This window comes from Mustela nivalis (genome assembly GCF_964662115.1).
Source record: "Mustela nivalis genome assembly, chromosome: 14".
NCBI lineage: Eukaryota > Metazoa > Chordata > Mammalia > Carnivora > Mustelidae > Mustela > Mustela nivalis.
Genome location: NC_139033.1, coordinates 21,770,421 through 21,784,537, shown reverse-complemented (window position 1 = coordinate 21,784,537; position 14,117 = coordinate 21,770,421). Strand labels below are relative to the sequence as shown.

The window sequence follows — 14,117 nt, the reverse complement described above, 5'->3', positions numbered from 1 at the left end:
CCTTTCGGGCTGTGGTGTAAACGTGTGCTTTCCACCTCACAGATATGTTGTGTCAGTACGTCTGCTTATGTCACTCAGATAAGAAACACAGAGCAAAACTGACTGAAAGCTGGCTGGTGTGCACAGGACTCCTGTAATATTTTAGACGTTTATAATGACAAGGCAAAGAGACCATTCATGTTTTTTCTTAGTTCCTCCCTAGCGGTGGGGAGGGTGAGGGCGGGTTAGAGGTTTTACTAAACTCCAGGCTGCAGCGTCAATCACTGATTTCTAGGGGATTTAATTCCTGGGGCGGGGAGCGCTTTCAGGGACAGAAGTGAGAAAGATGAGCGGCGCTGGTGGACGAGGAGGCTGCGCGCCCCACTGCCTCCCCGCCCGGCGCGCGCTAGAGCGCGCTCCGCTCCGCTGGGCACCCCTGGTTGTGCTGCACCCGGCAGCCGCCGCCTTTGCAGGACCCACGCAGGTCCGCACCCTGCAGAGGCTGGCGCGCCTCTGATTCCAGCCAGGCGGTGGGCGGCGACCCAGCCCTTTAGGACTCCTGCAGCCTCTGCGCGCGCTGGGACTTCTGGGGGGACAGGAGAGGCCCCCAGAGGCTCGGATTTCAGCCGGCTGTTTTCTACGTCTCAGCTGCGACACAGAGGTTCTGGAGCAATCCCCCCCCCCCCCCCCCCCGTCAGCCCTCAGGAAAGCGCCTGGAGAGCGATCACTTGGAATCCCTGCAAAAACTGCGCGGGGAGACCAGGCGCCGCCGGCTTGTAGTCGCGGGCAGCCCTCTCGGCGAGCTGTGCGGAGCGCTGCATCGCGCGGACTGTGCCCCGGGAGCGCCGCGGGAAGGGAGAGGTCCCAGCAACAGGTGCAGGCGAAAGCCACTCCCGGCCCGAGGGAAGCGGCCGGCAGGGACCAGGGAGCGGTAGGGCGCGGAGGGGTCCCTCCACCTCTGCAGCTGCCCTGGCGGGTCTCTCTTCCCCGTCTTGGCGGCCACGCAGAAGGCAGCGGCGCCCGGGGCAGAGGGAACCCCGCGCTCCCGGGACTGTCACCCCCTCCCGGGAAGGTACGGATCTGGGCTCCTCGCGGGCGGCTCCGCGCAAAGACGGTGGCAGGAGGCTCAGCCGCAGGGTGCGTGCCCATCCCGGAGCCTCAGGATCGGAAACTCGCCCTCTGCGTGCTGGGATCGGGACCCCCCGCGTCCTCCCGAGTCTTCCTTAGCAGGCACCGTCGTCGGCGCGCCTGGGCGCCCGCGCACCATGGAGCTCGCGGCCGGGAACCTCAGCGAGGGGAACGCAAGCGGGCCCGAGCCCCCCGCCCCGGAGCCCAGGCCGCTCTTCGGCGTCGGCGTGGAGAACTTCGTCACGCTGGTGCTGTTCGGCCTGATCTTCGCGTTCGGCGTGCTGGGCAACAGCCTGGTGATCACCGTGCTGGCGCGCAGCAAGCCGGGCAAGCCGCGCAGCACCACCAACCTGTTCATTCTCAACCTGAGCATCGCCGACCTGGCCTACCTGCTCTTCTGTATCCCCTTCCAGGCCACGGTGTACGCGCTGCCCACCTGGGTGCTGGGCGCCTTCATCTGCAGGTTCATCCACTACTTCTTCACCGTCTCCATGCTGGTCAGCATCTTCACCCTGGCCGCGATGTCGGTGGACCGCTATGTGGCCATCGTGCACTCTCGGCGCTCCTCCTCCCTGCGGGTGTCCCGCAACGCGCTGCTGGGCCTGGGCTTCATCTGGGCGCTGTCCATCGCGATGGCCTTGCCCGTGGCCTACCACCACCGCCTCTTCCACTGGGAAGTCAGCAACCAGACCTTCTGCTGGGAGCAGTGGCCCAACCAGGGCCACAAGAAGGCCTACGTGGTGTGCACGTTTGTCTTCGGTTACCTGCTGCCGCTTCTGCTCATTTGCTTCTGCTATGCTAAGGTGGGCACACAGGTGGCGGGCAGGGGCAGGGGCAAGGGCGGGGGGGGGGGGCAGGGCTCCGGGCCTGGGGTAGCTCCTGTGTCGCTGCACCCCTCTAGGAGACCCTTTGCCCTCCTCAGCTCCAGTTTTCTGGGCACCTTGGGTGAGAACACTCCCCTTCGCCCTCTCCGCAGCAGCGGCCACCACCGCTGGGGTGGATGGTGTTTGAGAGGGTGCTTGAGAAAGTCACTTGGCCTCTGGAAACCACCGCGGAAAGTTGGCAGGTCACGTCCCTGAGGTCCCGCCTCCCCTTGCCCTCCTGCCAGCACAGCCCTGGATCCTGAGTTTGTCCCTTGGGGGACCGGCTCTCTGCAGAGGGATGTCCCCCAGTTTTAGCCACTCACACCCCCGACTGCGGGATCCAATCAGAGCAGGGGAGGTGAGCTCCGCCAGGTGCCACCCCCCCCCCCCCCCCCCCCCCCCCCCCCCCCCCCCCCCCCCCCCGCGCGTGCTCTCCTCCGGTGCTCAGGGGTCTCCCAGGTCCCTTTCCCAGGCTGCAAAGCTGCTGTCCTGGCCACAGAGAGCAAACTGTATTTTACTGGAGGCTTAAGCTTGATAAACCCCAGTGCTAAAAGACGATTTCTTCACAATATCTTGACCTTCGTCTCCAGAGACTTGGATGGACGGGTTTCAGTTCTCTTAAGAAGGGTTGTGTAGACAACATGAAGTGGTTCAGGACTAACTCCCCTCCGGAGTCCCCTTAGTGACGCCTCTGGTCCAGCTACCTCTCCATCCTTACCAGGAGAATCGCTCCACCCCCCTTCACATAGCATGGCAGAGCTCAGCAAATTTAATAACACTGGGGTTTGAAGATTATCATGCTGATCAGTCTTCAACTTTCTGGATACACTTGTTTGTGCTTGAGTAAGAATATACATTTAATCACGTGATAGCAATTCCTGGGGGTAAACCCCAGCCCCCCAACATATTCTGGGAGTGTCATCACCAGACAACATCCTAGCCAACTTCTGAATTTCCCAGGGTTTTATTTTCATCTTTCTCTGCCTCTCTTTCTGTCCCTGATAAGGCAGTGACTCTGGGTCCATGAGTAAGCAGATCACAGAGGCAACACTTACTTACATTCAATTCATAAAGTATTTTTCTCAGCAAGAGTGTTCACTCTAAGCTCCCTGGTTTCTGTTTTCCTCTGCCCCATATCATCTATGTAGAGTTATGTCTGTTTGAATGCTGAGAGTTTTGGATATTTGAAAGGACAGCCAGCATCAAAGGGTTATATATAAAGAAACTTGGAGGAGATGGAGCAAGATGGAGCATTTGGAAGATAGCTGTGGCTTAGCTCTTTGTGGAACTAGCTGGTGTATTCACTTAACCTTCTCCAAATGAAAAAGAAAAAGAAAAAAATGTGGTTCTACTAGTGCAGTGCTCAGCCTGAGCAACTGTCTCACTCGGTCTGCACAAGCCTGTCAGGGGGAGCATCAAGGAAAGGGTTTGGGAGGAGCAAAGCAACTGACCCATGTTATGAAGCTGATAGATGGTTCAGGAAGGGTTTTAAGGCAGTTTCCAGTCTCTGAGGGAGGACCTTGGGGGCATGAAGCTCAGGACTAGAAGTGTTCTTAGAATATTTGGTGGTGGATTCATAATCACCTGAAGCAGAGCTGAAGCGTACTCTTCTTTCACTTCTCCAAAGTTTCTGGATCTTCTTCTTTTTTTAAAAATTTATTTTCAGCATAACAGTATTCGTTGTTTATGCACCACACCCAGTGCTCCATGCAATCTGTGCCCTCTCTAATACCCACCACCTGGTACCCCGACCTCCCACCCCTGCCACTTCAAACCCCTCAGGTTGTTTTTCAGAGTCCATAGTCTCTCATGGTTCACCCTCCCTTCTTGATGAAAATGACTGGGCAAACTTTTAGGAAAAATTAGGCTACATTTCTGTCATCTGAGAAGTTATGAAAGTCACACATAGGGCAAAGTTTCAAAATAGTTTAAAAAATTTTAAGAAATACATGCTCATTGGGGCACTTTTTACATGGAAATAGTTTGCTGTTAAGCATAACTGGAAATTTCTTTTAAATTCAAGATAATATTTGCAGATTCATTCCAGGACTTGAAGAAGAGCTTACGTGTTGCTTTCTAGCTGCTTCTCTTTGCCTCCATCATCAAGGAACGCTGTCTGGTCAGCAATTCTTCTTCCTGAATGTTAGGTTCGGGGTTAGCTGTTTCTCCGGGGCCCAGGACTGATGACCACCACGAAAATCACAATTGACTGAAGAGTCACCTGAGATTACACTCCCCCCCACTTTTTTTTAACTCAACAAGGAAATTGCATTCTAGCCTTGCTGTCTACTCCCCAAAACTTATGACTTTGTATAGAACAGTTTGTGCCTAATTGTCCCTGAGGAACACACAGAATGCCCAGGCTGGCGTGTGCTTGCGGTGCTCCCTTTTGCACGGGCGGACCCCACCCCCCTTCTCTTCCCTTGGAGGGAATTCTTGTTCAGGACATCTGCCATCTGACATGGGGTCAGGCACTCTTCACGGGCCTACCTGCCAAATTTTCTTACATCCCCAGAGATATCTGGTGCCCAAGGTGACCTTGGCTCAGGTTTGAATGTGTGCCCCCTACACACACTGCTAAACATATAGAATCACAGAGTGATACCATCATGACATCACCATCTTTTAAAGAAATGCAATGAGAACCCATCATGCTACCTTTGATGACAAGACCTCACCCAATGTATACATCAATATATGCATTCTAACATATCAGTGTGTGCTCACAGTATGGGCTATTGAAGGGAAACTCTGAAGAAAACTATTAGGGTATTTTCTCCATTGGCCATTCAACAACATTCCGCAGATGGCTGGAAGCCACTGAGATGGATGCAATGAATTTGTTGGAGGAGGGAACAGACCCTCAGGCAGCATTATGAAGCAGATGACATTTCACTTTTCTGTTTGGCCACCCCTCTAGGTGCCCCTTTCTGGTTTTGTTTTGTTACCTGTCCCCTGTTCTCCCTTCTTGCCTCTCATCCTTAATGACCAGTGTCTTCCTGTGGTCTCTTGCTGGGAAGACTGCCAACAAGGAAACTCACTAGGCCCATGCTCTCCAGACAAGATCCTGCAAAAGCTCTTACGTTCGGTCCCTGGAGCCCCAGTTTCTGCTGGCAGAACCGTTACGTAATCTATCATCAATGTATTGAAAGTGACCCTAAATGCTACTGCACCAAGTGAAAGGCTCATCTTGTTGGAGGTGACGCTAAGCCACTGCAGGGCGTGAGAAGTGACTCAGTAGGGCTGAGAATTTGGAGAAATTCGCACCACAGCAATGTCCGCTTAACTACCTTAGAGCTCATGACGTTGGTAGATAAATCCTGTAGTTTCTTAATTAGGGCATCACTGGTCACTCTAGAAATCCCATGTCTCGCTGAATGCAGCAGACTTCTGCAGTAAGTCCAAATCGATCGCAGTATTTCCATGCCGAGGTGCCGGAGGGAAACAAGAAAGGGTCTGGAACATAGTTTCTACTTCTCTCCGAGCCTCAGTTGGCAAACTACGGATGACCCAAAGCCCTCAGCCATCCACAGGTTAGTTTTTCCTTAGATGTTCACTCAGATGGTGTATAACAATGAACCCCATATGAGTCTGCAAGGTTGATTTGTTGTGTAAGACCGAGCTTATGTTGTAAATTCCTGTATAACCCGAGTGTTACACATCATTTCTCCTGAGTATGACACTGGCAAGAAAAGGCAAAAACAGTTCCCCTGATGAACAAAACCAGTATCTCTCAGGAGATCTTCGGACAGGGAAGTTAACTGTGAAACTTTGCTAAACCCTCTACAAATCCCCGGAGAGGCTGAGTCCCCCACATGTGAGCTGTCCAAATGTACGGCGTGGTGGGTAGAATTAGAATAAAGAACTCAAGGGAAGCAGGTGGGTGGGAATTTGCGGTAAGGGGCCCACGATAGGAACACAGAAGGAATCAGTGGACGCAAGCATCGGCTTCACGGGAAAACTCTCAGATTACATCACCTTGCTTTGCTCACTTGCCTGCTTTCCCCGTTGGATGGTGCAGTGGACAGAGCTCTCTGGTCTTTCCACATATCTGGGATTGGCACCGCTCTCGACAGACAGCAGGGACACGGTGATGGTTAAGATGGAGAATATTGAGGAAACCGAGGTGGAGGATAGACCAGTGAGGACGTGTACATCGGAGCAGTTTGGCACTTTGTGGACAAAACCCCGGAGCCACATGAGCCCAGAGTTTCTCTGCAAACAGATGCTGTGACCACAGACTGTCCCTGGATCCTCCTGAATCTTAGAGAAACGGTGGCAGGTGGCAGGTGGCGCGCATTGCTACTTTGGCACCTTTTGCGCCTTTCGATTCGAGTGGGTTTATAAGATTTTATAAGCAATGTGATCGCTAGGTCAGAATGGCAAGAATTGTCCATGCAAAACAGACAAGGAAGTGTGGGCACGAGGCCAAAGGTTTTATTAATCTGTGTTTTCCAGGTCCTGAATCACTTGCATAAGAAGTTGAAGAACATGTCGAAGAAGTCGGAAGCATCAAAGAAAAAGGTACCTCTGTATTCTATATGTCACATTCCAGAGCTCAGTTCATTTTCATTCCTAATTATCCTTCTACCCACCCCTGCCTGTGACACCTAGGTTCCTTGGTACAGACGTTTGAAAGGAGCCTCCGACCCTGAGGCACAGGGTAGGGATGGAAAGTCAGCCGGGGAGGGCATCGCAGGGGACCAGATGCTGCATGCAAACGTAGAGGGAGGTTTGGCGAGGTGAGGAAACAGGGGGTTTCTTTGGATTCTCTTTAGGAGGTGTGTTCTGGGTTGATTGGGACAGAGGGTAGAGTTGCTGATATCCATAATTTTCCCAAAACCATTTTACTGTGTATTCACCATTGGTGACGTGATTCCAGGAGGCTCTGGCTTACTGTCTTTTCAGAGAATGTTTAATCTCTTTCCTAAGACCCAAATTCAGACACGTTGCCTTCTCTTCCTTCTGGACTGACGCTGACACTCGTCCTCAGGGGAGATGGGGGAGGGGCCCCAAGGGGACTTCTACCCACTTTCGGCTTTCTCATCTCTGCATCCTTATGTAAATACGCTTCTCCTGAGTCATAGTAAAGCATCTAACATCCTGGTATTTATCACAGCTCCCATTCTGAGAGAAAACTACTTCACAAGTCAGGATTAATCTAACTCTTACACAGTATCTGTAGAACCTCTGATGTTACAAAGTACAGGAAGAGTATCGGACAAGATGCTTAGGCAGGAGATTATCGGCAGGCATTTTACCCACAAGTATTAGTCCTAACTCCGCAGAGCACCTTGTTTGTCCTTCTAAATATGGACTTTGTTCAAGTGTGCATAATTGGCAGAAATAATAGTTTAATTATATTTATATTTAAGAATTCTACTTAGAGCACCACTCTTCCTGACTTGCCTTGTTTACAATATGGTTGCAAACATGCTGCTCTCAGACTCGGTGAGAAGCAGTGGTAGGAACCGGGCGAAAAGGCGGCCATGTAGCCTGCCTTCCAGATACGGTCATGGAGTGTTTACGCGATGCTAACCGCTGAGGAACAGAGACCGCAGCCTAAGCCAGCAGACTCCCTTCTCTTTCATCCGCTGATCCGTCCTACGTCTTCAGGGTCATGTAGGTTTTATTTGATGTTATCGACAGAGCGTTCCCTTGTGTGAATGGAGTCATGGCTAAAGCTGGTGCTTTCCTTCTGTCTTCAGGGATGCTGTTGTGCTGGGCTATTTCCATCGTTCTAGTCTCCCTTCTAGTTTGTCCTCTGAGCCATGCGTCTCCAAGAAAATGATTCATTACAAACAATTAAGAATTGTTTGTCATTTCCCCTGGGATAGTTATTTATAGAGGCCCTGGCCTCTGGGGGAGGGAGCTGACCCGCGGGACAGGAAGGGGGTGGGGTCCTCTGCGGCAGCCCTGCAGGGGCACAGCCGAGCCGAGCTCAGGGGAGGCCAGGGAGCCTCAGCGGGAGGACCTGGCCTGCCGAACTCCCGCCAAGTGATGCCACTGGGTCATGCCGCGGGCTTATTAGTGCGGCAACCAGACCCTTCCTTCGTACTGGCTGCCCCTTCTCTGTGGGCAGTGGCTACTGTCAGTCCCTGTATTTGGGAAGTGTTGCAGAGAAATGGTGGGAATCCCCGCGAGGAACCAGGCCATGGAAAGAATGAAGATAGATGGTGTAGGAAATAATTGGAAAAGCTTGTGCATGACAGAGAAAATCTCTACAGATGAGTGGAACAGTTTCTGTGTTCAGTTTTGTAGATTCACGCGTGTATGGAATGGATGTACATGCGCGTGTGTATACGCTTGTGTGTATTGTAGGTTAGATACGTGTGTGTATGTGTTATGTGTATTTTCTGTGTGTACATAAAATGTGTGTATGTACGTGTAAATACACGATTATATGTGCACATGTCCACCGCATGTATTGTAGATCACATGTAAGTGCACATGTGCGTACGTGTGTACAGATGTGTACAGAAAATAACTGTTATGTATGTGTATGTACATACACACGCGTACACATGCACACACGCGTACATATACACATATACACGCCTTTATTTTACGTTTACATGTATGCGAGCCTGTCACGTGCACGTGCGTGAATATCGTTCTTCTCATAGGAGTGGAGTGTCCGGAGGCGGGAAGGAGGCGCTCTCGTCCCTCCTCAGAGCCTCTGACCCTTAAAGCCCCTGAGCAGATGTCAGATCTCTTTAGATGCTTTTAATTTCCTCCTTGTTTGTGGAGAACAAATAAGGTGTGGGGCCGGCGGTGCTGCGCGTGCCTGTGTCTGTGCCCGAGGTGGTGCGTGTGCTTATGTCCGAGCCGAGGTGGCCGGGCGGTGCAGGGACGGGTCGGAAGAGGGACAGGGCAGGGAGGTGGGGGAGGGGAGGGCGAGTCTGCGAGAGACGCTGGAGCAGATGTTCCCGGGGTCTTGGCGCCGGGCACTGCCCGAGTCCTTCTGAGGAAAAAGCAAGGTTCAGCCTCCGGCCGTCCACACGGAGGAAGCAGGGTTCCCTGTAATCTGAGACGGGGAAGGTAATGGGCTTCTGTTGCGGCTTTTATGGGCTTCACCACTGGTTCCTCAAAGCCACGGAGCGCTGAGGACAGGCGGGTTCCTGGGACATTCCTGCTGGGGAGGTGTCTGGAGCCTCGCCATCCGCACCGCACGTGGGGGCACTCAGAGGCCTGGGTTTTCACAGGCAGCGTTCCGGGTGAGGGCGGACATGTGAGCTGTCTCGGGGCTGGGAGCGTCCGGTGCGCGACTCCGACCAGAGCTGCTGCTGCCCGCCGGGTTCAGAGCTGGACGCCACCGGTAGTGACGGAGGCCGCCGTTCTGCCGTGGCCCCTTCCGGCAGCCGCATCCCCTCAGCTGGGCCGGGGTCCGCAGGCACCTGCACGAGGGACACCGAGGAAGACAAGCTCGTGGCTGCAGTGACACCGGGACGCACGAGCCCGAGGTCGCTGGGGCTCGGGACCGGGGACCCGGCCCACGTGCGGGGCGCCGTGTGGATGGCCGCTGCGGCGGCGTCAGCTCTGGGGGGCAGATGCTCCGCGGGCAGGGGGAGCCCGGGCCGGCCGTGAGGGGCACGTCTGAGCGCGGTGGTGCGGACGAGCGTCCTCTCTCCTGGGAACAGCCTTCCATAGTGCGTCGACTTTATGTTCGGGCCCAGTAAGGCTTCTTCCCTGAGACCTACTGTAAACTGTGATCCTCTCGGACTCAGGGCTGTGGGGAGACCAAGAGAAGAGCCTCGTTCACGGTTCCGGGAAGATGAAGGGAATCACCTGAAATTAAAAGGTAACTTTGGAAGGAACCGCAAACACACACACACATAAAACACGCCATATCCACGCACATTACCCCGGTCCTAGCGACTGTGACATGTTACGATCTTATCAAGAAGCCGCCGGGTCTGCTTCTGTCCTGAGCGTGGCCCTTGGTAGAAACGTCCTGAACGAAGCAATGAAACGGGATACGCAGCGGGTGTTCATTTGGTGAAGGAGAGAGATGTCCTCGTTGTCTTGGAAAGAAGACAATGTGTTCTGTTCTATTTATAGGTATAATTATGTCTCGATTGTTTTTGATTAAATCATCTGGGAATGGAATCTCTCATACGCTAATGGATACGTGCCCCGATCGCTGACGGTCTGCTAATGTATGGGAACAGATTTCTTGTTTGCTTTGCGTGTCCTGCCGTAGAGCGGCTTCGATGCGTAACCCTGCTGTCCTACGCAAACCTGCTGTCGGAGTTCACCGGGTTGTTTGAAGTGTTCGAACGGGCGAGGCACAGTGAGAATCATTTCCTCGGGGCAGAATGTCGAGGCCCAGGGCGGTTGCGTCATTTCCCTACGGAAGCACAGCCGGATTGTGGCCAGCAGGAGTGCCGGGCTTCCGCGCCCTCCACAGGGCCTGGAGAAGATGAGCCGTCCTGCCCCTCCTGACGCGCCTGCCCTGAAACCCCACCCTCCTCCAGCGCCTCCGCCTCCGCCTGGTCGCCGAGGGCCTGTCCCCCAGCCCGTGTCTCTAAGGGACGTGTGCTCCTGTGGGTTTGCTGCTGGCAAGGGTCCTGTGGGCATGGGCGGCTCGCTGCTGCCCTCCTGGGGGGTCTGGCCTCTATGGTGGGGCGGGGGAGGGGCCGTGGGGCAGGGCTCGAGGCGGCATGTCCATTTGTGGTGGGACAGGGATGTCCTAGGATGGAGCCGCCTCCTGCGTCCTGCCCTTGCTCTGTGTGAGAACGTGGCGATGAGCGTCCCCGCACTCTTAAACCTTCCTTCTGTCTCTGCCTGTCTTCCCAACCCTCCTTCGCCTTATCCGCGCATTCCGGCTGGTCGCCTTTCTCTCTGTGCACAAGGGGAGGCTCTGGCGGGGAGGTCAGCGAGAGGGGCCCTTGCCTGTCGGGGCCGCTGCGGTGACCAGTGCTCCAGACGTCCATGTTTCCAATCCACACATTCAAGCAACCGGGGCTCAGGCTGAAAGGGAAGATTGTAACCGTCAAACAAGGGGCGGAGAGCCTGTGTCTCTCATGTCCTCCGGATCCCCTTCCCTGCTGGTGGTGACCTGGGGGCTGGGGCAGCCAAACCCGGGGGGGCGGGGACACATCCGTGCTTGGTTCCTTGGCCTTCCTTGAAGGCCAGGTGACCAGTGTCTTCTGAGGCTTTGATTGTCTGCTCACGTGCCCTGATGCTCTGCTTTCCCAGCAGCTGGGTGGAGGGGGCGGCGTGGTGGCACAGAGAGGGAGCTGGGGATGACCGCGATGTGGCAGGCGGCAGGCGGTTCTCTCCCGTCTCAGTGGTAGAACGTGGGTTTGGGACCACGTGACTGGGCTTCCCACTCTAACCTGGCGCTGGGCTCTGGAACATCAGGCACCTGTCTTGGCCATTCTAAATCTCAGCGTTCTTATCCCAGACCTGTGATCCTGACGGGCTCTGCTTCCTGCTATGGCCAGCGGTCAGGCAGTGACATTCCCAGTTGCCCGTGCCTCTCCCGGTGCCCCTGTGACCATTAGCAGGCAGGACCCTGCTTGGCTCCTGAGCCACCCTGTTGCAGGAGGGGCAAATTTTTCAGGAAGGAGCCAGATGATTGTGCTGCATTTTAGTTTAAGAAATATTGAGAGACCCTGTTTTCGTTTGAAGCCATAGATAGAGTGTTTCCAACCAATCACAGCGTTTCTATGTCGTTGTTGCCTTTCGAACATGTACCAGACGGGCTGCCGTGAAAGACAGGAAAGGCGGTTCTGAGGCTGAGCCCAGCCCACTGAGGAGGTAAAGCGCACACGAAGCGGGAGCAGAGGGGAAGCTGGAGGCAAGGCTCTCTTGTGCTGAGGTCTGTAGTCAGGTGCGGTCTTCTTCCATCCCGTTTGGTCCAAATCTCAGAGGAAACACGTGGGTCCTGCCTCTGCCTCCAGCTGTTTTCTGATTAAGGGGCAGCAAGGGAAGGGTTTTACGCAAGCCAAAAAACGGGGCTAGTTGACCCCCAGACAGACACTAAGACGTGTGTCTGGAAGGCATCCGTGTGTTGGGGATTCTCACTGTAGAACGAAGAGAGATAAAGAAACAGGCGGTCTGTCGAAGTCGCCATTCAGAGAGGGTTCGAGCGCTCACCCGAGCTGCCTCTCCATGACTCTGCATCAGCGGGTGCCCTGCTCAGAGCTGTGTCGGTCTAAAAGTCACAGTGTTTCATCTCTGCACAGTTAGAGTCCCACGGCCCAGCATACCCTTCCGGCAATCCACACGCGTCTCCCATACGTGACGGTCATTGCCGCAGAGGTCCTGGACAAGCCCTGAACAAAACCGTGGTGCGAAGTCACGGCCCGCACGGGGGCATCCGCGTCTGGCTCCAGGGCGGAGCAGAGGAAGTGCCCTTAGAGCGCGTGGGGCGCTCGGGGTCCTCGTCCCGCGGAAACTGACCATGTGCCGTGTCTCCCTCTTCTTCCTGCAGACCGCGCAGACCGTCCTGGTGGTGGTCGTGGTTTTCGGGATTTCCTGGCTGCCGCACCACGTCATCAATCTCTGGGCCGAGTTCGGGGTTTTCCCGCTGACCCCCGCCTCCTTCCTCTTCAGAATCGCCGCCCACTGCCTGGCCTACAGCAATTCCTCGGTGAACCCCATCATATACGCTTTTCTGTCTGAGAATTTCAGGAAGGCCTACAAGCAGGTGTTCCACTGCCACGTTCGCGGCACCTCGCCTCTTAGTGACGGTAAAGAGAACAGGAGTCGGGTGGACAACCCACCGTCCACCAACTGCACCCACGTGTGAGAAGGGTGCTGGTGACGCTCGTGGGCTTCCGTGCACGTCACCGTACAGCGATGGCGAGCAAGCAGGCAACTCCCGATGCTCACAATGACCCGTCCATTTTAATGCGATTCCACTTGGTTTAAAAAAAAAAAGTGCTTTGGTCCATTTAGGAAATCTCTCGGTCTAGTAAAGATTACTTCTACATTTTATTTCAAAAACAAAAGAAAATACCAACTAGTTTTATGCCTCTACAGAAATGAAAGTTTAACAGAGTTCCCTAGACACATTCAAGTCTTTATAGGATAAAGGATCAGGACCGATAAATATGGTTGGGAATACGGGTAATCTGCATTTTGAACCAAATATATTTAGAAAAAAACATGTATGTGTTTATTCTTCGATTTTAAGAAAAGAAGTAATGTTCTAAGCTGTGTGTTTTAAGATATGATCATGAACACATGATGGAAGTTTTACCTGAATTTAATTTTTGTGGCCATTTGCACAGAGACACGTCTCTTAAATGGAAGCAAGACTTTGCCGAGTTTCTTTGCTCAGGCTGTGTTTATTCCCACCTTTAAACAGGGAACAGGGTTTCTGGGGCCCAGCTGCAACCGCGTGTGATCATGAGGTCCGGTAACTATCCCCGGAGGCCAGCAGGGCAGTGCCCTGCGACTCGGGGTGGCAGCTGTGGGCGCCGTCCTTTAAACTATCCTGTGATGTACACTTTGTAGAGTTAACCAAAAAAAAAAAAAAAAAGAAAAGAAAAAAAAAAGAAAAATCAGGGGAAAATGCCAAATGCAAGTATTCTAACAGTGGAAGCTTCAGGTAAGATTTGAAAAGGAAACTGGTCACTGCAGTTTCATAAATCTTCTTGCCGGGGTGGTCATTATGCCTTGAATGGAACTGAACCAGAGTTAAAAAATCAGTCGGCGAGGATGCGGTGTAGGTACTTTCTCTGGGGCCGGAGAGAAGTCAGGATTGGTAAGCCGCGTGCAGCAGGCGCACGCCACGCCCGGAGAGCATACTTGACGTTGATTCGGGTGACATTTCGGGGCTGGTATAGCCAGGGACACATGCTGTACAAACACATGCTTTTCTCATTAAATTCTTTGTAAAGTTAAATGCACATTTTCCCCAAGTATTGCCTTCTCCAGAAATGTTAATTTGAGGTTAAAATGATCACTAGCTGAATTTCAAATAGTTTTCATGACAGCTTCATATTTGTTTATGTTTACAATGAAAAAGTGGGATGAAAAGATTAAATTATCCCACCTTAGAAGAGTAGTTTTCAGACGGCAGGACTTGGACAGGTTTTAGGAGAATACAAAAACAACAAGACTTTTTTTTTTAAGGGTTTAGCATAATGTACACCTGTGTAAAATCAAGATTCCATATGAAATACCATATTT

At 53.2% G+C, this 14,117-nt stretch overlaps 1 protein-coding gene across 1 annotated transcript; it reads left to right on the top strand.

Moving 5' to 3' along the window:
* The first annotated feature begins 363 nt into the window (after window positions 1–363).
* Window positions 364–13,486, top strand: GALR1 (galanin receptor 1). The gene is made up of 3 exons (XM_082699019.1): window positions 364–1,910; window positions 6,429–6,494; window positions 12,412–13,486. The coding sequence occupies exons 1-3, from the start codon at window positions 1,245–1,247 to the stop codon at window positions 12,727–12,729; spliced, it is 1,050 nt and encodes a 349-aa protein (XP_082555145.1). The 5' UTR covers window positions 364–1,244; the 3' UTR covers window positions 12,730–13,486.
* Window positions 13,487–14,117: the final 631 nt, after the last annotated feature.

Coding starts and splice junctions, on each gene's coding strand:
- GALR1 (XM_082699019.1), top strand. CDS start 1,245: ATGGAGCTCGCGGCCGGGAACCTCAGCGAGGGGAACGCAAGCGGGCCC. Junction 1,911..6,428: donor TTTGCTTCTGCTATGCTAAG/GTGGGCACACAG, acceptor TGTGTTTTCCAG/GTCCTGAATCACTTGCATAA. Junction 6,495..12,411: donor CGGAAGCATCAAAGAAAAAG/GTACCTCTGTAT, acceptor TTCTTCCTGCAG/ACCGCGCAGACCGTCCTGGT.